The 22,825-nt window shown below is 45.1% G+C and overlaps 1 protein-coding gene and 1 pseudogene across 1 annotated transcript; both read left to right on the top strand.

Annotated features, from left to right (window-relative positions):
* The first annotated feature begins 3,459 nt into the window (after window positions 1-3,459).
* Window positions 3,460-4,326, top strand: LOC123347809 (olfactory receptor 6M1-like). The gene has a single exon (XM_044985003.1). The coding sequence runs from the start codon at window positions 3,460-3,462 to the stop codon at window positions 4,324-4,326; it is 867 nt and encodes a 288-aa protein (XP_044840938.1).
* Window positions 4,327-5,025: 699 nt separating this feature from the next.
* Window positions 5,026-15,036, top strand: LOC123347810 (annotated as a pseudogene).
* Window positions 15,037-22,825: the final 7,789 nt, after the last annotated feature.

Genomic DNA, 22,825 nt, shown 5'->3' on the forward strand with positions numbered 1-22,825 from the left:
TTTCTTTTCTTTTTTGAGAACCATCTCATGCTGGGGTTCAGGCACCAGCAAGTCTGCTTTTTGACAGGAACCACAATTATCTCCTTGTCAAAATGTGGATTTTCACCCCACATTCTTTTTCCTGCCTGATGAATGGCCACTTAAACAGGTGAAAGTCCTAGGTGACTCCTGGCTGAGACTCAAGCCTTCCTTTGGCCTCTGAGGATCTGTCTGGACTTGTTCCTTAGCCTTAGAATGTGTTTTAGCATTGTTATATGGATGCATCTTATAACTCTACATACAATAGTTCCATATTGAAAATAATGCTCAGCAATGTATGATTTTCCAAATGATTCCTCACAAGACATACTTTGTACAGAAGAGTCCTGTAAAAGGGTGAACATAGGGGTTCATACTGTCACAGTGGGTGGCCAATATCTCTGGCTGGGTGACATAACTTGGGGCGAAATGAGAAAACAAAGTGAACTCTTCGGAGGGGCAATTCTGATTAGAATGAAACCAGAGGTGTTGTACATGCTCATTGGCAACTCAGGACCTCATAGGACTTGATTTCTGAACACATCTCAGTGTTGATTGGTCAGGGGGAGAGAAGGAACTACCACAGAAAGGCCTGCTTGTGCTCCAGAGCAGATGCCCAGTGGGAGCAGTACCGAAATAATGTCCTCCATAGTGCTACCCCTAACCAATCTCTTAGCACTTCCCCCCAGCCAACGATCCCTAAGGGGGAAGAACTGATTTTGACATTTGGGGTGTCAAAAGTTTGACAGCAAGGGTGTGAAGAAATTTGTCTAGGTGTGAAAAAGATGTATTCCATGATGACATTGACACCCCACTTGGAGTTCAAAGACTCCTAATTGAGGTAGACTCTCAAATGGTGCTCAAAGTCAATGAGAGTTGGTTGACTCCAAATCTTCGCCTTCGTATATTAATGGCATCGTGTCTCAGAATACTCATCCCTTTGCCCAGTGCTTCTCTGTTTGTTCAAAGCTGAACCCTTCTTCAGGGAAATGGAAGCAACCACAGACTCTGTCCACCCATCTGTGGTCACTCACAGTCATTGTTGTAGACCTTGACCATATGGCAAAAATAATGAAGGCTGAGATTGTCAGTCACCCAACTCCTGTAGGCGCCCAATTCAATTTGGGCGCCTAATTCCACGAGTCTCCTTTGGAAATCCAAGTCTACAACCATGGAGGGAGTGAGATCAATGCTCATAGGCTCCAATGAGGACAGGAGCTCTATTGATATGGCCATAACAAAGGTTTATTTGACAATAGGATCCCTTCCCTGAAAAGCTGTCAATTAAAGAAGACAGTTGATCTCCACAGGAAGGAGGAGAGAGATTACAATATTCATATGTACGCCGAACCATCTCCCCGATGTCCCCTTTTAGCCCAGAATCTAGACTCCCACCCACCCCGCACACTTTAACTGCTACACCCACTCCTCTCTCCGAGCGAGGAATTGAATCCACAAAAGCTGATGCTCAGTTACCTTCTCTAAACAGTCAATCTTCTTGAAACAGGCTTTTCTCCAATGATTGGAGAAGTGTCCTTACTATGTCATTCACAAACAAGTTTATAAATCAGAGGTTTCATTATTCTTATACCAGTTCTACTTAATATTCAAAACTGGCAAAAATCACAGGCCAAAAAAGACTGTCTCTAAAAGGTGAGACCATTCCTGTCAGTGTCATAACTTTGTCAATTGCCAAGATCCAATGTCTCAGAGGGAGGTGAAGAAAACCATAATCCAACAAGCACAGCTCTGCACATGAGGACAAAATTTCTCCTGTGGCCCATCAAAGAGATCGGGCGAAAGCTGAAGTAGTGACAGTTCCAACGCACTGTCTCACCAATCTGCCTCAGCCCGGCTTTGGGGAGCCTGCATCCGGGTGTCCCAGGTTGCCTCAAGGTCCATGACCCTTCAGCATCAAGTACACTCAAGGCCTATGCACCAATCAAGACCTTTGCAGGTTTAGGCTGGGATATTCGAAGGATTGTCCAGGTCACACTGAAAGTCACACTCAGTGGGAATTGCACTGGATTGAAGTTTGCCACTAGCTCTTGGCCAGTGACATGAATGGACCAAGAGGTGTTCAAATGAGTTCCAAGGCCATTGGTGAATACATTTTAGACATGGAGACTTGTCCATTGGGAGTTGGTCTGAGACCCAGTGTATGCGTTTCACATGAGATACCAAAGAGTCATCAGGTGGTAAGAAACTGCAGTCACTCTTGCCAGGGGACAGATCTGAAGTGGAGATTTAGAAATGCATGGTAGAAAGAGCTGATATCTCTGTAGGACACTGTCCTTGGCTTTCTGGAGGTCACATACAGCATGAAAAGGGCTCTGTGAATTTCCCTACACCCACTCCCTGCCAGTCTGCCTCAACTCTGTCCTTAAGAAGTCACTCTAGGGCTGAGAGGGGAGTTAAGAACTACCCACGGTCCAGTGAGTTCTCAGCTCCATCCTGAGAGTGCCAACAAGCTGGGCAATTAGTTCCCAGCATGATGGTTTGGTCATGATGAAATGGACACAGTGTCCCATTACGGTCTAGTCAGACCTCACACCAGTTCCACCAAGCGCTATGCTGTTGATGTCACTGACAGTTATTGCTAAAAGCTTTTGGCCTAGCAATCAATTATATTTCTTCCTGAGATCTATAAATATAAATGATACATCCTTATGACATGTACTTGTACCTGAGAAGTTTAGGTAAATTGTCCAGGCTCTAGGGGCTCAGATCTTTAGTGCAACAAATACAGCTTAACAGTGCTGAAGAATATGCTTACAGGAAATGCTTGGGGAACTGACAGTAAACCAATATTCTTCACCTTGATCAACAAGTACAAATGGCCTTGCAATCTGGACTAGGCCATCTCTGAACAGAATGATTGTTGCTGAGTTACTGAGTTGATTTCATTGATCAAAATGTTTACAAACAGAATGCATTGACTAATTCTCCTGGGCACCCATAGTCAAAGAGAACCCTGGAGATTTGATACCAGGGGTCACTGAAGAATACAGAAAGGATCTACATCTGAGATTCTCTAGCAGAGAAGCTTCTCTGCTGTAGCTTAATGGGTTTCAGAAATGAAGTAGTGGATCACAAGTGGGAAGGTAAATACGAGACAGTCTGGGGCATTTTCCTATGTTACTGTTATGGCCCCCAAGTTCATTTTATGGAGCCATCAACACCTAAATTGTTTCCAGAATTGTTTCTCTCTCTCTCTCTCTCTCTCTCTCTCTCTCTCTAACTTCACTCACTCTAACTTACTCTTATGGATCTAATTTACAGAATTGTCACTCATCTCTTTCTCTCGGTCTTATATAAGATACTATGTATCATGTCACACTATCAAGGTAACTCTGGGCTGTTAGTTGTTGGGTTGGTTAATGCTTTTCCTCTCAGTACTCTGGGATCTCATTCTCACTCACGGAATGGCCTTGTATGAGGATGCTTTTCTTCATCATCCTTGTAGTGGCAATGATTGGGAACTCCATCATCATCACCTTAATATGCACTGACTACCGCCTGCAGACTCCCATTTATTTCTTCCTCTGCATCCTGTCCCTCATTGAAATCCTCATGACTATGACTGTGGTCCTGAAAATGCTGGAGAACTTCCTATCAGAGAGGAAGACCATCTCCTTTTATGGGTGCCTGGCTCAATCCTACTTCTATTTCTTGCTGGGAATCTCCGAGTATGTCCTGTTGGCCATGATGTCCTATGATCATTACGTGGCCATGTGTTACCCACTGAGCTACAGCACCATCATTAATGGAAAGGTCTGCGTCTGGCTGGTGGTGAGGTCATGGATGGGGGGATTCTTCTCTATCTTGGTTCCTACCGTGATCAAACTTGGACTGCCCTACTGTGGCCCCAACATCATCAACCATTTCTTCTGTGACAGTGCCCCCTTGTTGCACCTCGCCTGTGCTGACATCCAGCTGGTGGAATTCATTGATTTCAACATCTCGCCGCCTGTGTTGCTAGGGTCCCTGCTGCTGACCGTCATCTCCTATATGTATATTATCTGCACCATCATCCGGATCCCATCTGCCAAGGGCAGGCAGAAAGCTTTCTCCACCTGTGCCTCTCATTTCACCGTGGTCACCATCTGCTACGGCACCTCCATCTTCATCTACGTCAGGCCCTCGCAAGCCAGCTCCATGAACCTCAACAAGGTCGCCGCTCTGGTGACCACTGCAGTGACCCCTATGCTCAACCCATTCATATTCAGCCCCAGGAACCAGAAGGTCAAGGAGGCATTGAGACACTCAATCGCCAAGTGCCTGGGGCTCATCGAACACACAGTCTGAGCTGGGCTAAGAAGGAGAGAGTGCAGAAGTATTGAGGTTTGGTATTCCCTAGTACATCTGCTTCACAATGGAAGGTGACCACGGGCATGATTGTTCGGGGTGCAGACAACCTCCTGGAATTGACTGAGCACCCACAACTCCCACTGTTGTCCTTGAGGATGCTCATTTTTTCCCGACAAGCACTCGGCAAGGTCACAAAGGAAGGCCGATGTTTTCTTTTCAAAGCTGCCCATTGTGTCGTTTAGCTGCTCCTTGTTTTTGCAGTGCTGATGGCTGGGTTATAAACTGACAAGTGATTTATAAGAGTCCTACAGCAGCAGCATTGCACTGGTCCACCTGTTTGGGACTTGTAGCATCTCAGCTAGGAACGAAAACCGGGATGAAGGTGTTGATCTTTTCCCGTGACCAGTGCAGACAATAATTATTTAATGAGGGTAGACGCTGAGATTCAGAAAGTTAAAGGCTATCAGTCAATTTTGATTATCGATAGAAATATTTTTTTGTCGTATTGTGTGTTTGGTGAAATTGCTGTTTAGCGATATTTATCAATAATAATCTATTCCTTCCCATCTTAGAAATGAAGGAAATCTTCACTGTACCCTACACTGTCTTATGTGGATTTAGGCGTGTTCAGAGCCCATCTACCAGATCAGGTTCCACAGGAGAAAGAAGTGCAGTCATGTCTATGTTTGCTGTGGTGTGCATGAATCATGGCAGAAACATAGGCACTTTGGGGACTTTTGCAGCAAAACTTTTGGAATCTGAATTAAGGTACTTATAGGGCTCGGCAACAGGTAAGTGGGGGGTTTGAGGATCTCAGTGCTGCCTAAATTTTGAACTTAGGTGTCTAAAATAGTAGTGTTGTTTTAATTTAGATGTAATACATGCACCCAAAGGTGTTAGCATCATCCAATCACTGTCCAACATTAATAAATGGTGTTAACAAGTGTGACAGACCCAGGCCAGTGGGGTATAGGAGTCTGGTAGAGGGCAAATTTACTGGTCACTGGCTAAGTAGTTTTCTGTTCCCTGAGTGACCAGAGCAGGGGGTGCACTAGAGTAATCAGGAATCTGCTAGAACCAATTAAGACAGGCAGGATAATTAAGACACCTGGAGACATTTAAGAAACTGCTAGAATCAATTAGGACAGGCTAGCTAATCAGGGCACCTGAGTTTAAAAAGGACCTCACTTCAGTTTGTGGCGTGCATGCGAGGAGCTGGGAGTAAGAGGCACAAGGAGCTGAGAGTGAGAAGACATATTGCTGGAAGACTGAGGAGTGCAAGCATTATCAGGCACCAGGAGAAAGGTCCTGTGGTGAAGATAAAGAAGGTGTTGGGAGGAGGCCATGGGGAAGTAGCCCAGGGAGTTGTAGCTGTTGCACAATTGTACCAGGAGGCACTCTAGACAGCTGTAGTCCGCAGGGCTCTGGGCTGGAAGCCGGAATAGAGGGTGGGCCCAGGTTCCCCCCCAAACCTCCCAACTCCTGATCAGACACAGGAGGAACTGACCTGGTATGTGATATCTTAGAATATGTGCTAACTACTTATGTTAAACTGTCTGTTTGATCTTGTATTTAGCTGTGACACTCTGAATACCTTTCTCAGACCCAGGGAAGAGCTCTGTGCAGATTGAAAGCTTGGCCTTGTATTGACCTAACTTATGTCGGCATACATCTGCCACAGTAATTACATCACTAGTGCGTGTGTGCACTTTGTTCTTTGTGTCGTTGGTGCGACACACCAGGAGTACTTATATCCATTGTACTGTTTTGTGCAACATTGTGGAATGGCTCCTGAAAGCCATTAATAGTTGACATAAACAATGCAGTGTCTACGCTGATGGTGCATCAACCAAACTACATCGACTTTGACTCTACGCTGGTCATGGAGGTGGAGGTATTAATTCAATGTAGTGGGGTAGTTAAGTCAGTGGGAGTGAAATTTAAGAGTAGACATTTCCATCGTTAGGTAAATGAAAGTTAACTTATGTTGCCCTAACTTTATAATGTAAACCACACCCTTGTCTGTCTCACCCACAGAAGTAGGTCCAATAAAGGACATTGCCTCACCCACTTCGTCTCTCTAATATCTCTTGCAAGGTCTTTTGTTAATAATACTTAGTTCATAGGTAGCAATTTCCGTATAGAATCATAGAATCTCAGGGTTGGAAGGGACCTCAGGAGGTCATCTAGTCCAACCCCCTGCTCAAAGCAGGACCAAACCCAACTAAATCATCCCAGCCAGGGCGTTGTCAAACATGACCTTAAAAACCTCTAAGGAAGGAGATTCCACCACCTCCCTAGGTAACCCATTCCAGTTCTTCACCACCCTACTAGTAAAAAAGTTTTTCCTAATGTCCGACCTAAACCTCCCCCTCTGCAACTTGAGACCATTACTCTTTGTTCTTTCATCTTCTACCACTGAGAACAGTCTAGATCCATCCTCTTTGGAACCCCCATTCAGGTAGTTCAAAGCAGCTATCAAATCCCCCCTTATTCTTCTCTTCTGCAGGCTAATCTCAATTCCCTCAGCCTCTCCTCATAAGTTATGTGCTCCAGCCCCCTAATCATTTTTGTGGCCCTCCGCTGGACACTCTCCAATTTATCCACATCCTTCTTGTAGTGTGGGGCCCAAAACTGGAAACAGTACTCCAAATGAGGCCTCACCAGTGCTGAATAGAGGGGAATGATCACGTCCTTCGATCTGCTGGAAATGCCCCTACTTATACAACCCAAAATGCCATTAGCCTTCTTGGCAACAAGGGCACACTGTTGACTCATATTCAGCTTTTCGTCCACCATAACCCCTAGGTCCTTTTCTGCAGAACTGCTGCCCAGCCATTCGGTCCCTAGTCTGTAGCAGTGCATGGGATTCTTCCATCCTAAGTGCAGGACTCTGCACTTGTCCATGTTCAACCTCATCAGGTTTTTTTTGGCCCAATCCTCTAATTTGTCTAGGTCCCTCTGTATCCTATCCCTACCCTCCAGCGTATCAACCACTCCTCCCAGTTTAGAGTAATCTGCAAACTTCCTAAGGGTGCAGTCCACACCATCCTTCAGATCGTTAATAAAGATATTGAACAAAACCGGCCCCAGCACTGACCCTTGGGGCACTCCACTTGATACCGGCTGCCAACTAGACATGGAACCATTGATCATTACCTGTTGAGCCCGACCATCTAGCCAATTTTCTATCCACCTTACCGTCCATTCATCCAGCCCAGAGTTCTTTAACTTGCTGGCAAGAATACTGTGGGAGACTATATCAAAAGCTTTTCTAAAGTCCAGTAATAGCACATCCACTGCTTTCCCCTCATCCACAGAGCTGGTTATGTCATCATAGAAGGCAATTAGGTTAGTCAGGCATGACTTGCCCTTAGTGAATCCATGCTGACTGTTCCTGATCACTTTCCCCTCCTTTAAGTGGATCAGAATTGATTCCTTGAGGACCTGTTCCATGATTTTTCCAGGGACTGAGGTGAGACTGACTGGCCTGTAGTTCCCTGGATCTTTCTTCTTCCCTTTTTTAAAGATGGGCACTACATTAGCTTTTTTCCAGTCATCCGAACCTCCCACAATCACCATGATTTTTCAAAGATAATGGCCAATGGCTCTGCAATCTCATCGGCCAACTCCTTTAGCACCCTCGGATGCAGCGCATCCGGCCCCATAGACTTGTGCTCGTCCAGCTTTTCTAATTAGTCCCGAACTACTTCTTTCTCCACAGAGAGCTGGTCACCTCCTCCCCATACCGTGCTGCAGAGTGCAGCTGTCTGGGAGCTGACCTTGTCTGTGAAGACAGAGGCAAAAGAAACATTGAGTACACTAGCTTTCTCCACATCCTCTGTCACTAGGTTCCCTCCCTCATACAGCAAGGGGCCCACGCTTTCCTTGATTTTCTTCTTGTTGCTAACATACCTGAAGAAACCCTTCTTGTTACTCCTAACATCTCCGGCTAGCTGCAACTCCAAGTGTGATTTGGCCTTCCTAGTTTCACTTCTGCATGCCTGAGCAATACTTTTATACTCCTCCCTGGTTATTTGTCCAATCTTCCACTTCTTGTAAGCTGTTTTTTTGTGTTTAAGACGAGCAAGGATTTCACTGTTAAGCCAAACTGGTCGCCTGCCATATTTACTTTTCTTCCTACACATCAGGATGGTTTCTTCCTGCAACCTCAATAAGGATTCTTTAATATACAGCCAGCTTTCCTCGACTCCTTTCCCCGTCATGTTATTCTCCCAGTGGACCCTGCCCATCAGTTCCCTGAGGGAGTCGAAGTCTGCTTTTCTGAAGTCCAGGGTCTCTGTTCTACTGCTCTCCTTTCTTCCTTGTGTCAGGATCCTGAACTCGACCATTTCATGGTCACTGCCTCCCAGGTTCCCATCCACTATTGCTTCCTCTACTATTTCTTCCCTGTTTGTGAGCAGCAGGTCAAGAAGAGCTTTTCCCCTAGTTGGTTCCTCCAGCACTTGCACCAGGAAATTGTCCCCTACACTTTCTAGTAACTTCCTGGACTGTCTGTGCACTGCTGTATTGCTCTCCCAGCAGATATTGGGGTGATTAAAGTCACCCATGAGAACCAGGGGCTGTGATCTAGCAACTTCTGTTACTTGCTGGAAGAAAGCCTCGTCCACCTCATCCCCCTGGTCTGGTGGTCTGTAGCAGACTGCCACCACGACATTACCCTTGTTGTTCATACTTCTAAATTTAATCCAGAGACTCTCAGGTTTTTCTGCAGTTTCATACTGGAGCTCTGAGCAGTCATACTGCTCTCTTACATACAACGCAACTCCCCCACCTTTTCTGCCCTGCCTGTCCTTCCTGAACAGTTTATATCCATCCATGACAGTACTCCAATCATGTGAGTTATCCCACCAAGTCTCTGTTATTCCAATTACATCATAATTCCTTGACTGTGCCAGGACTTCTAGTTCTCCCTGCTTGTTCCCCAGGCTTCTTGCATTTCTGTATAGGCATGTAAGATAACTCTCTGATCGTCCATGTGTCCCAGTATGGGGCAGGAGCCCTCCCCTCTTGCAGTCACCTACTTGTGCTTTCTCCCGATATCCCAGTTCCCCACTTACCTTGGGGCTTTGGTCTCCTTCCCCCGGTGAAACTAGTTTAAAGCCCTCCTCACTAGGTTAGCCAGCCTGCTTGCAAAGATTCTCTTCCCTCTCTTCGTGAGGTGGAGCCCGTCTCTGCCTAGCACTCCTTCTTCTTGGAAGACCATCCCATTTTCAAAGAATCCAAACCCTTCTCTCCGACACCATCTGCGTAGCCATTCGTTGACTTCCACGATTCAACGGTCTCTACCCTGGCCTTTTCCCTGCATGGGGAGGATGGACGAGAACACCACTTGTGCCTCAAACTCCTTTATCCTTCTTCCCAGAGCCATGTAGTCTGCAGTGATACGCTAAAGGTCATTCTTGACCAAGAGCTGCCAGACAGGATGTGCAGTAGAGAAGAGAAATTGCAGAGCCATTGGCCATTATCTTTGAAAAATCATGGCGATCGGGGGAGGTCCCGCACGACTGGAAAAAAACTAATGTAGTGCCCATCTTTTAAAAAGGGAAGAAGGAAGATCCAGGGAACTACAGGCCAGTCAGTCTCACCTCAGTCCCTGGAAAAATCATGGAACAGGTCCTCAAGGAATCAATTCTGAACCACTTAAAGGAGGGGAAAGTGATCAGGAACAGTCAGCATGGATTCACCAAGGGCAAGTCATGCCTGACTAACCTAATTGCCTTCTATGATGAGATAACTGGCTCTGTGGATGAGGGGAAAGCAGGGGATGTGCTATTTCTGGACTTTAGCAAAGCTTTTGATACAGTCTCCCACCGTATACTTGCCAGCAAGTTAAAGAAGTATGGGCTGGATGAATGGACGGTAAGGTGGATAGAAAACTGGCTAGATGGTCGGGCTCAATGGGTAGTGATCAATGGTTCCATGTCTAGTTGGCAGCCGGTATCAAGTGGAGTGCCCCAAGGGTCGGTGCTGTGGCCGGTTTTATTCAATATCTTCATTAACATCTGGAGGATGGTGTGGACTGCACCCTTAACAAGTTTGCAGATGACACTAAACTGGGAGGAGTGGTTGATACACTGGAGGGTAGGGATAGGATACAGAGGGACCTAGACAATTTAGAGGATTGGGCCAAAAGAAATATGATGAGGTTCAACAAGGACAAGTGCAGAGTCCTGCACTTAGGACGGAAGAATCCCATGCACTGCTACAGACTAGGGACCGAATGGCTGGGCAGCAGTTCTGCAGAAAAGGACCTAGGGGTTACGGTGGACGAAAAGCTGACTATTAGTCAACAGTGTGCCCTTGTTGCCAAGAAGGCTAATGGCATTTTGGGTTGTATAAGTAGGGGCATTTCCAGCAGATCGAGGGATGTGATCATTCCCCTCTACTCAGCACTGGTGAGGCCTCATTTGGAGTACTGTGTCCAGTTTTGGACCCCACACTACAAGAAGGATGTGGATAAATTGGAGAGAGTCCAGCGGAGGGCAACAAAAATGATTAGGGGGCTGGAGCACATGACTTATGAGGAGAGTCTTAGGGAACTGGGATTGTTTAGTCTGCAGAAGAGAAGAATGAGGGGGGATTTGATAGCTGCTTTCAACTACCTGAAAGGGGGTTCCAAAGAGGATGGATCTAGACTGTTCTCAATGGTAGAAGATGACAGAAGAAGGAGTAATGGTCTCAAGTTGCAGAGGGGGAAGTTTAGGTTGGACATTAGGAAAAACTTTTTCACTAGTAGGGTGGTGAAGAACTGGAATGGGTTACCTAGGGAGGTGGTGGAATCTCCTTCCTTAGAGGTTTTTAAGGTCAGGCTTGACTAAGCCCTGGCTGGGATGATTTAGTTGGGTTTGGTCCTGCTTTGAGCAGGGGGTTGGACTAGATGACCTCCTGAGGTCCCTTCCAACCCTGAGATTCTATGATTCTATGATATTAGCAGTCACACTGGGGTGTGTGCATGGTGTATGAATGACTTCAGTGTGTATGCATTTGGTGTGACTGGGTATTGTGTGTGTCACACTTCCCAGGGGTTTCCAGGTTTGCGAGGCACCTGGCTACCACCTGCCTTGAGCGTGAAGAAGGTTTGCCTGTACTTGCTGAGGGCCGACTGTGTGTCCCCAGCAGCCTCTAGCAACACTAGGCCTCTGCAGACATTGCTCTTCCTTCACAGCTTAGCGATAGGCATTTGCGAACCCTCAAGCCCTCCTAGCCTCCAACCCCTTTTCCAGTGGACAAAGTTCACAGATCGCAAGTCCCAAATGGATAGTGCCCACTTTCACCTCAGATTCATTCTCTGCTCAACACACCATACCCAGATATATTCACAGTAAAAACAAGAAGAAGTTTAATAAAAAACAGAGACTGGAGAAGAAGCAAGTTTGCAGGTTATTTTGTGTACTTGAAAGCTTTGTTTAATTTTGTCTAATTAATTTATGTGTGTGTGGGGGGGATAAATAGGGTGCATTGGCAGATTAATGTGTCTGTGTTACATAAAAGAACCAGACATATATTTTAAATGAGAAATATTAATTAATAAATAGTTCAGTTTGTGCCATGAGTAGCAAACAGAAACAGGCTTGGAAGAATTCAGACTGAAGCTGTGTCTTGAAGACAGACACTATACCGGCAAAGCTACATTAGTGTAGCTATGCTAGTGTTAACCCACAGCATAGATGCAGTTGACACCAATTTCAGGGGTTTTTCTGTCAGTGTAGGGACATCATTAGGTAAATTGACAGAAAATGTCTTCCATGAATTAGGGCAGCATAGCGTGTCAATCATAGGTGTGGTTTTTTCATGCCCCCGACTAAGGTATCTATGACAACCTAACTTTTAAGTTTAGACCAGTCTTTTGGGTAGTGGGGTGTGTGTGTGTGTGTGTTGGATATAGATGGTGTGTGGAGTGTATCTGCTTGGGTATATGGCAGAGTTGTGTAGGTGTCTGGGTGGGTGTGGTTTGTTTCTTTGCTTGGCACTGGCATGTACGTTAGGCGTTTGTGTGATTTCACTGGCAGTTAGGTGGCTAATCGGTGAAGGCATTTTGAAAATCCCACTAGACACCTGTAAGTATCTTTGAGCACCAAAATGCCTGGAAGGTGAAGGTAGACAAATTCCTACATTTTTAATGGGGAGAGTAATTAAACACTGGGACAATTTACCAAGTGTTCTGGTGGAGTCTCCATCACGGATAGTTTTTAAATGAAGACTGGAATTATTTGGGAGCAGTGCTCTGGCTTAAGTTGTACAGAAGGTCAGACTAGATGATCACATTGGCCCCCTCTGGTTGTGACATCTATGAATCCATAGATCTGAAAATCTGGCCCAACGTGATTTGCCTTGGGTCACCCAGGGAAGCAACTGGACAAGTGTGGGGACAGAATCCCAGCCTCTTGCCTCGCAGCTCTTCCAAATGGACCATCCACCTGCCTCTGCTCCAGCATAATTAAAAGCTGCACAAGTAGCCTAGAATCTCCCTTCTTTCCTGTGGCACTGAGGGGTGGGGCTGGGGAACCCACATCACAGCTTAAATTCTTGTTCACATTGCCACATGTTACATGAGGGTCTCAGGTCTGGTGGGGGCAATGAACCCAGGACCTCTGAGTTCTGAACCGCTCCAGGCTGAGCTAAAGTCCCAAAGGTTGTTAGCTCAGGCTATGGCAGACTCATCCACCTCTGAGGTAAAGTAGGAGCTGAGGGAAAATGTACACATCATATTGTAATTAGGTAGAGCAACAGCAGATACGTCCCTCAGCTCTCAGATTCCCAGTGCATTCCCTGGATGTGTCCTTCCCTCGTTATAAATGTCCCAGTTTGGGACAGACAGGATTCAGGCGTGCGGAGTGCTGCTTTGCAACTCCAAACCCCATTCCTGAATGAAGAGGCAGCAGAGACATTGATAATCGTGCACACATGAGCTGGTATTTAATTGGAGGGCATTAATTTGACACAAGAAGAAGTATCTAGAGTTCATCCAGGATAAATCTAAGGTACCAGATTGTCACAGAGCATTAGAAAGTTTAGCTCTTCATTATTTTATTGAGCTACTAAAGAGCACATGCAATTAGATTTTTATTAACCTGTATAATGACTTTTGTGAGAAGGGGAGGGATGGCTCAGTGGATTGAGCATTAGCTTGCTAAACCTAGGATTGTGAGTTTAGTCACTGAGGGGGCCACTGAGGCATCTGTGGCAAAAATCTGTCAGGGGCAGTACTTGGTCTTGCTGTGAATTTAAGGGACTGCATTCAATGACCTTTCAAGGTCCCTTCCAGTTATCTGAGTTAGATATAGCTCCACATATTTTAATTGCCGAAAAACAAAGCAGTTTAGAGTGCTCACACTCTTTATCTATCTATCTATCCCCATATGCTCCCTCTATTCTTCTTAACCTCTGAGGAAAGGACAAGAAGCAATGGGTTTAAATTTAAGCAAGGGTGGTTTAGGCTGGACATTAGGAAAAACTTCGTAACTGTTGGAGTGGTTAAGCACTGGAATAAATTGCCTAGGGAGATTGTGGAATCTCCATCACTGGGGATTTTTAAGAGCAGGTTGGATAAACACCTGTCAGGGATGGTCTCGATAATACTTAGTTCTGCCTTGAGTGCAGGGGACTGGACTAGATAACCTCTCGAGGTCCCTTCCAGATCTATCTATCTATCTATCTCAGTGCCTTTCAGGATTTGGCTCTGTACTGGAAATCCACATATTAACATATACATTTTTTCTCCTGTGGCTCAAACAGCTGCAAGCCCCATGGAAGGGGCTAACCAAACTGAAATGACTGAGTTCATTCTTATGGGTTTCTCTGCATCCCCGGAGCTACAGTAGATCCTCTTTGTGATGTTCCTGATCATCTACCTCCTGACCATTGCCACCAACACTTCCATCATTGTCATAGTCAGGAGTTGTCCGAGCCTCCACTGCCCTATTTACATGTTACTCAGCAACCTCTCCTTCCTGGAGATCTGGTACACCTCAGTGACGGTGCCCAAGTTGCTGGCTGGGCTTCTGCTAGGGAACACATCAGACTCTGTCCGTGGATGCCCAGATGTTTTTCTTCTTCTCCATGGGTTCCACTGAGTTCTTCCTTCTAGCAGTGATGGCGTATGACCGCTCCTTGGCCATCTTCCACCCCATGTGCTACTCCACTATCATGTGCAACATCTTGTGCCTCAAGCTGTCAGTGGTTGCTTGGGTGTCTGGCTTCTTGGACTCCTCTGTTCTCACCGTGTTCGTGTCCAGGCTGTCGTTCTGTGGTTCCAATTAGATTGACTACTTCTTTTGTGACTTTTTCCCCCTGGCGAAGATCTCCTGCTCAGACACGCACCTTAGCAAACTCGTGTGCTTCACCCTGACATGCACCGTAACCGGGACCTCCTTCCTCCTCACCACCAGTTCCTACAGCTGCGTCATACGGACAGCATGGCGGACGCCTTTGGAGAGTGGGCTCCAGAAAGCTCTGACCACCTGTGGTGCCCACATTGCTGTCACAGGCATATTCTATGGCTCAGCACTTTCTATGTATGCCCGGCCACCTGTGATGGAGTCCTCTAACATGGACAAGGTGGTGTCGCTCTTCTACTGTGTCCTGACCCCACTGCTGAACCCCATCATATACACTCTACGGAACAACATGGTGAAAGAGGCACTGAGGAAATCGGTGACAACCTCAGGATTATTTAGGGTCTAAGGAAGAACTTTACCCGGGTGTCTTCATTACGTGGAGTTGTACCAGGAATTACATCAATCACAAACCTCACTGGGGTTGGGTGGGAAGCAACCTTCAATTAGGATGAGTTAAGCAAAAGCCTCTCACCTAAGGCAAAAGGAGGTTGTGATCCTGCCCAGGAGTTTGGACTGAGTGGATGGAGGGTTGTTACTGAGTATTGTTTGTGGGGGTTTTTTTTCTGTGAGTGTGTCTGTGTGTGGCGGGGGAAGAGTCTGGTGCGGGAGAGGGGAAGGCAGAACACACAGAAGCTGATAACATAAAGGAAAAAAGAAAAAGAGGCAGAGGCAAAAAATCAAAAAAGCCAAGCAGTAGCCCGTGAGCCTATCGAGACCCTGGGAAAAGCTAGAAAGAAAAAGTTTTTTAGGTTGGTGTTGACTAAAGAGGTTTGTGGCTGTAAGCTAAGAATCTGCCTCTTTTGTTTGTTCTTGTTTTCTCCTGCATTCAGAGAAGTAGGACTTTGTAAATTCCTTGTAAATAAACAAGATTTCATCAAGAAAAATACTTCCGTCTGTAACGTCTCCAGGGTCCCAGAATTTAACTAAATACTTTTTTATTCAAAAGGGGGCAGAAGTATTTGATGAATGCAAAACAATGTTATTCCAACACTGGTCAGGTCTGTAGATGGTATACAGTTCCAGAGAATGGTGTGATGCCTGGTAAACAACAATGCAGACAAGGCTGGAACTCAAGATGTGTGGGAACTTATGTGTTTGTACTTCTGGTAGAAGCTGATTTCTACAACAGCCACATAGGGTGAAATCCTGGATTCACTGACGTCAATAGGAGTTTTGCCATTGATTTCAATCATGCTAGATTTTCACCCCTCCTGGTTAAGAAGGTCTATAATCCCAGATACTTTGTCTACTGCTGATTGTGAATTTTTCATCAAAATATTTATCAATGGAAAATAAAGTTTCTGGAAAACTTAAATCTTAAACTTAAATCTTCCATAGGAAAATTTTGATTTTGCCAAAATATTCTGATTTTCCTGCTCCAATTCCTTTTAAAATTATCTCTCCACAGTGGAGGATTTCACCTAGTGAGACAGAGGGAGCTCTGCACCAGAATAACGCAGAGCACTCAGCTGATAGCTAGATGATTCTAACCATCTGTAATCAGCTCCCAGGAGGAGCAGTGGGGGCAGAAATCCTAACTGGCTTCAAGACTGAGCTTGATAAGTTTATGGAGGGTATGGTCTGTTGGGACTGCCTACAATGGCATGTGGCATATCTGAGCCTGTTAGTAAAAAATCTGCCCAACAGCCGGTGATGGGACACTAGATGGGGAGGGCTCTAAGTTACTACAAAGTATTCTTTGGCTGGTAGGTCTCACCCACATGCTCAGGGTCAAACTGATACCCATATTTGGGGTCGGGAAGGAATTTCCCCCCAAGTCAGATTGGCAGAGAGTTTTCTGGGGAGGGGGCGGATCACATTTCTCTGAAACTTAGGGTATGGACCAGTTGCAGGTTTAAACTAGAGTAAAATGTGGATTCTCTCTATAACTTATATTCTCTCTATAACTCTCTGTAAATCATTATGTGAGTGTGTCATTGCACTGCATATGATTCTATGAAAATATGCTAATAAGTGTGACTATAATGTAACTGGAATATGCTTCTTGCAAAACGTCTCTTGTAAGGTATCACTACAAAGATTATAATCTACTGAGTGTGGTTATCCTGTTTGTATGTATGTATCATTCTTGTATCTGAAACTAGAAATATGAAATATAACTCCGAGGTTCTATTGTAATTATGCAAAGTATGGGCCATTCATGGTGGCTTGGAATCTTAATGGCTTCTATTAACCAGGACAGTTGGTTGTAAATGTCTCTGTTTACTTTTAAGTCTTCCTGTAGAGGTGTGTGCTGGCAAGTGGTTAAGGAAGTTTTACAGTGACATGGGATCATGTCACCTCACTGGAATGCATCTTTAACTTGGAGCTTTTCTATTTAGAAGGAAGGGTGGGAACCCAGAGAGGGACAAAGGATTCCCGTCTTGTGCAAAATATATGTAAGGGGGTGGAACAGAACAAAGGGGGCTGCAGTCATGAGAAATCCCCTAGCTACCACCTGAGCTGGAACAAGGACTGTACTAGGGGAAAGGATTGGGCCCAGACTAGTAAGGTGTCCAGTCTGTGATAGAAGCTAATTGAAACATCGCTAAGGGTGAGATTTTATCTGCAATCAGTTTTCTTACTGTATTAGGGTTAGACTTGTGTGTTTTATTTTATTTTGCTTGGTGACTTATTTTGTTCTTTCAGGTATTTCTTGGAACCACTTAAATCCTCCTTTTTGTATTTCATAAAATCAGTTTCTACTTAATAATTAACCCAGAGTATGTATTAATACCTGGGGGGGGGAACAGCTGTGCATATATCTCTAACAGTGTTATAGAGAGTGAACAATTTATGAGTTTACCCTGTATAAGCTTTATACAGCGTAAAATGGATTTATTTGGGGTTTGGACCCCTCTGGGAGCTGGGTATCTGAGTGCTGGAGACAGGAACACTTCTTAAGCTGTTTTCAGTTAAGCCTTCAGCTTGTGGGGGATGTGTTTCAGACTTGGATCTGTGTTTGCAGCAGGCAAGTGTGTCTGACTCAAACAAGGCAAGGGACTGAAGTTCAAAGCTGGCAGGGAAAACAGGCTCAGAGATATTCTAGGCACATCAGACGGCAGTCCCGAAAGGGGTTCTGTGATCCAGCCCACAGTGAGGATGTCGTGAACTCATCCAGAGGTGAGGGGTGTATTAGAGCAGTGGGTGGGTGAGATTCTGCAGCCTGCAATGTGCAGAAGGACACATGAGATGATCTCGATGATCCCTTCTGGCCTTACAGTCCATGAATCTAACAGATCTGTTCAAATCCGTCCTCCCACTCAGGGATTGTGGAGGAGGGGGGACTTGAACTATGAGCCTCCCACATCTCAAGTGAGTAGGCTAACCACTGGGCTAAATGTTAGGAGGGATTGTGTCTTGTCCCCTCCAAAATGACGTAGGTGCCTAACCCCAAGAGATGGTTGGCAGCTGAGAATCTCAAGCAGAGGGAGGTGCCTCCCTGCCATGGGATTAGGAACTTGTCTGCAAAAGAGGACACCTATCTCCTGGTCACCTCCCTGTGGCATCTCCCCACCTAGCGGGCAGCCTTTTGTGAGTCACTTTTGTAGTGCCTGTCTCTCACTCATTGCATAGGGAGCTAAGGCACCAGACTCTTGCTTTGTGAGTCCCAGTGATTCTCCAGCTTCCTAAAAGATGGGCATGGTGACACTCAGCCTCACTATACCCAAGTTGTTTTGTTAGTCTATTCCTGAGTCCCTAATTTGGGGGTGTGGGCTCCACCAGGCAGAAGAGCATCTGAAACAGAGGCGATGAGACCCTGAGTCTTGAAACCCCTTATTCTCCCTTGTGAGCCTAGCCCATACTCTCCAGAATTAAAGAGGAGGCTCTGGAGGACAATTGAGAGGTCTGTCTGTGCCCTCCTGGAGAGCCTTCAGCACCACTGCAGTTTAGGAATTGATGTCTTTCTGTTAGGTTAAACCTGGTCAAGAATTATTATGGTGACAAACAACACAAAACAAAGAAGGATTGATACTCATTGCAGTGCAAATCTCGGATAATTCCAGCGATGTCAGAGGACTCACACCAACATAAGTGACCAAAGAATTATGTCCAGTGTGAACATATGATGTATCAATGTCAGATACTAGGGCTTGTTCCCTCTACCAGGGCTGGTTCAGAAAGGTGCTTTTTGTAAAAAAGGTGACAACATGTAACTATGACATTGAGGTTGAAGTTTTAATTTCAGAAAATCAGGATATTCATCATACTTTCGATTTCCAAAGCAAATGTAACTCTGTGACCTTGCAAAGGAGCCGCAGAATCAAATATTGTATTTCATCACCACGGAGAAATTTCTACACATTTTTTACTCTTGCACCCTTCAAAAAATAACAGAAAATGAAAGAAAAGAAATGTTGTATAAGTGTTCTGAGGACGAATTTTCAATATCAATGACAAATACCAATAAGGGTTCGGTCTGGTATTTTCAAAATGGCCTAAGGGAATTAGGTGCCTAAATCCTATTGTACATCCATGAAAGTGTGGTGCCTAACTCCTATTCCTGCTTCTGAAAATCTCCCCCTCTTATTCCTGTGAAAGTCAGTGGAATATCAGTAGCTAAACCCTTTAGATGGTTTAGAAAATCCAAGCCTATGAAGTCAATAGGAATTTCACCTCACTAAATTGCAGAAGAACACCAGGAGCTTGGCCTTATGGGATGACAATTACAATCATTGAAATGTTAGGCTGGAAGGGACCCCAAGAAGTCATCAAGTCCAGCCACTGTGCTGAGGCAGGACCAAGTAAAACTAGACCATTCCTGGCAGGGGCTTGTGCAACCTGTTCCGAAAAACCTCCAATGACGGAGATTCTACGACCTCCCTTGGAAGCCTGTTCCAGAGCTTAACTACTCTGAGAGTTAGAGAGTTTTTCCTAATATCTCACTTGAATCTCCCTTGCTGCAGATTAAGCCCATTGTTTCTTGTCCTACCTTCTGTGGGCATGAAGAACAATTGATCCCTGTCCTCTTTATAACAATGTGTTTGAAGACTCTTATCAGGTTCTCCCCCAGTCTTCCTTGCTCAGGACTAAACTTGTCCAGTTTTTTCCGCTTTTCTCATAGGTCAGACTTTCTAAACTTTTCATCATTTTTGTTGCTCTACTCTGGACTCTCTCCTGTTTGCCCACATCTTTCCTAAAATGTGGCTGTAATAAAATACAGCCCAGACTTAAATCTTACCTGAGACCCTTCTCTAGTCCCTTTAGTGCATTCCTTTCACATGGCCGGCTCATGCCTCCACTTCTCTTTGGGGTGGGGAGCCCGCAATCCTACCACTCTCTGACTGTGTCTTTTGATTACTCTTCCCTGGACACCAGCTGGGATACTTGGTAGGTCCAGATGTCCTTGGACCTGTCTGGAGTTCCCCTTTGGAGGCCTGAGGTCAGGAAAAGTTTTCAGCGAGCAGAAGCAGGAGTATTTGTCCATACAGTGCCCAAAGCTTGGAAAAGTAGATTTAAAATACCTATAAACCCATTGTCTTTCCTACAGTCGGCCTTTCCTGACAGTCACTAGGTAGACATTACTCAGCCTTGGAGGTGCGTGTTCTCTATGAGCACCAAATTACAGCTTTTCCGCTACAGCTCCTGACCCTCTGTCTCTCTTTCTTGACTCTGAAGTCCAGGCCAAAAGCTTTTAGAAATAACTGTCAGTGACAGCAACAGCACACATCATAGTGGAGCTGGGGTGGTGTCAGTAATGGAACACCATGTCCATGTCATCATAACCACACCAGCACACTGGGAACTAATTGCCCACCTTGTTGGCACTCTCAGGACAGAGATGAGAACTCACTGGACTATGGGTAGTTCTTAAAACCCCTCTCACCCCTAGAGTGGCTTCTTAAGGACAGAGTTGAGGCACACTGGCAGGGAGTGAGTGTAAGGAATTTCAGAGAGCCATTGCCATGCTATATGTGACCTACAGAAAGTCAAGGACGGCATCCTCCAGAGATATCAGCTCTTCCTTCCTATATAACTGGGGAGCTGAAGAATTACACCTATTTTAGAAAGGGTAACTGAGGCACAAAGGCTGTGATTTTTCAAAAGACACTGGGGTGGTTAGAAATCCACTGATCTATGGGAAGATCAAGGGGAATTGGTCACATATCTCACTTATTCTCCTTGGAAAATCCCAGACAAGTCAGGGATGTGAGTTATCCATGGGCACAAAGATTGTCTGTGGCAGGACAGATATTGGACCTCGCTCCCAAAGGTTTACTCACAAAGCCATTCTTCCCCATTGTTCGCAGCAGCATCCCACTCTCCTTTAAAGCCGGCTGATATTCTTTTACAGACACAGACACATAAATACATTTTGAATTTTTATATTTTCAAGTGGGCAAAAAAGCCATTTTTCTCACCTTCTCACACTTTTTTTTCTCCCCTTCCTTCTCCTGTCTCCAATTTTCCAAATAGCAAATTAAAATGGGAGAGAAAATGCCTTGCAGGATATGGAAAACAGAAAACCAAAAAAAGAAATCTAGAATTTTTTTTTTCAAAAGCTAAATCAAAATGAAAATTTCAGTACTAATGGAATCAAAATAAAAATTGGGCAGGAAAAGCAATGAAACTAACATTATCATTTTGTTTCCTCTAAAAAAAAATTCCCTGTGAAAAAGGTTTGAACCAAAAATATCAGATATTAAACAAAACCGGCCCCAGCACCGACCCTTGGGGCACTCCACTTGATATCGGCTGCCAACTAGATATGGAACTATTGATTGCCGTTGAGCCCGACAATCTAGCCAGTTTTCTATCCACCTTACCGTCCATTCATCCAGCCCAGACTTCTTTAACTTGCTGGCAAGAATACTGTGGGAGACTGTATCAAATGCTTTGCTAAAGTCCAGAAATAGCACATCCACTGCTTTCCCCTCATCCACAGAGCCGGTTATCTCATCATAGAAGGCAATTAGGTTAGTCAGGCACGACTTGCCCTTGGTGAATCCATGCTGACTGTTCCTGATCACTTTCCCCTCCTTTAAGTGGTTCAGAATTGATTTCTTGAGGACCTGTTCCATGATTTTTCCAGGGACAGAGGTGAGACTGACTGGCCTGTAGTTCCCTGGATCTTCCTTCTTCCCTTTTTTAAAGATGGGCATTACATTAGCTTTTTTCCAGGGTGAGATTTTATCTATACTCAGTTGTATTGCAGTATTAGGCATATATTTGTGTGTTTTATTTTATTTTACTTGGTAATTCACTTTGTTTAGTCTGTTATTACTTGGAACCACTTAAATCCTACTTTCTGTATTTAATAAAATCACTTTTTACTTATTAATTAACTCAGAGTATTTATTAATTGTATTTATTAATTTATTAATACACAGGGGGGAACAGCTGTGCATATCTCTCTATCAGCGTTATAGAGGGTGAACAATTTATGAGTTTACCCTGCATAAGCTTTATACAGGGTAAAACGGATTTATTTGGGTTAGATCCCATTGAGAGTTGGGCATCTGAGTGTTAAAGGCAAGAACACTTCTGTGAGCTGCTTTCAGGTAAACCTGCAGCTTTGGGGCAAGTAATTTGGACCCTGGGTGTGTCTGGCTCAGCAAGACAGAGTGCTGGGGTCAAGAGCTGGCAGGGAAAGCAGGGGCAGAAGTAGTCTTGGTACATGAGTTGGCAGTTCCCAAGGGGGTTTCTGTGATCCAACCCATCACAGCATAGATCTGTGTATGTCTCCTGCTGTTAAAGAAAGAGCAATAGCTACTACTGGGCTGTTCACAGTGCTCTACAGGACCTTATCAGGTGACCGATGAAGTAAAAGACAAGGCCACCCTTTTGGGGGAGATTTGGCATGAGTTTGGGCTGAAGCAATGTGGGGGACCAGGGGTCATCACAGGACCTCGGGACAGGGCAGTGGATCATGTGGTCAAACCTTTCAGGAGGGGATATGACATCTACACCCCAAAAGTGTCCCCAGTGGCCCAAAGACAGCAGCCATGCCTGGTCCATTCCAAAGACTGGAAGCTTAAAAGACTGGACGGGGTCACTGGTGGCAGGGTGTGAAGGGGAGGGGGCTGCACAGGGGTCACTGAGAGAAGGGTGAGAAGGGGACAGGTCTACTTGGGCCTAAAGATTATTTTTTTCTTTGTGATGATGAATGAGGGGAGAAACTGTTTAGACAGATA

Source organism: Mauremys mutica, chromosome 13 (assembly GCF_020497125.1).
Source record: "Mauremys mutica isolate MM-2020 ecotype Southern chromosome 13, ASM2049712v1, whole genome shotgun sequence".
Taxonomy (NCBI): Eukaryota; Metazoa; Chordata; order Testudines; family Geoemydidae; genus Mauremys; species Mauremys mutica.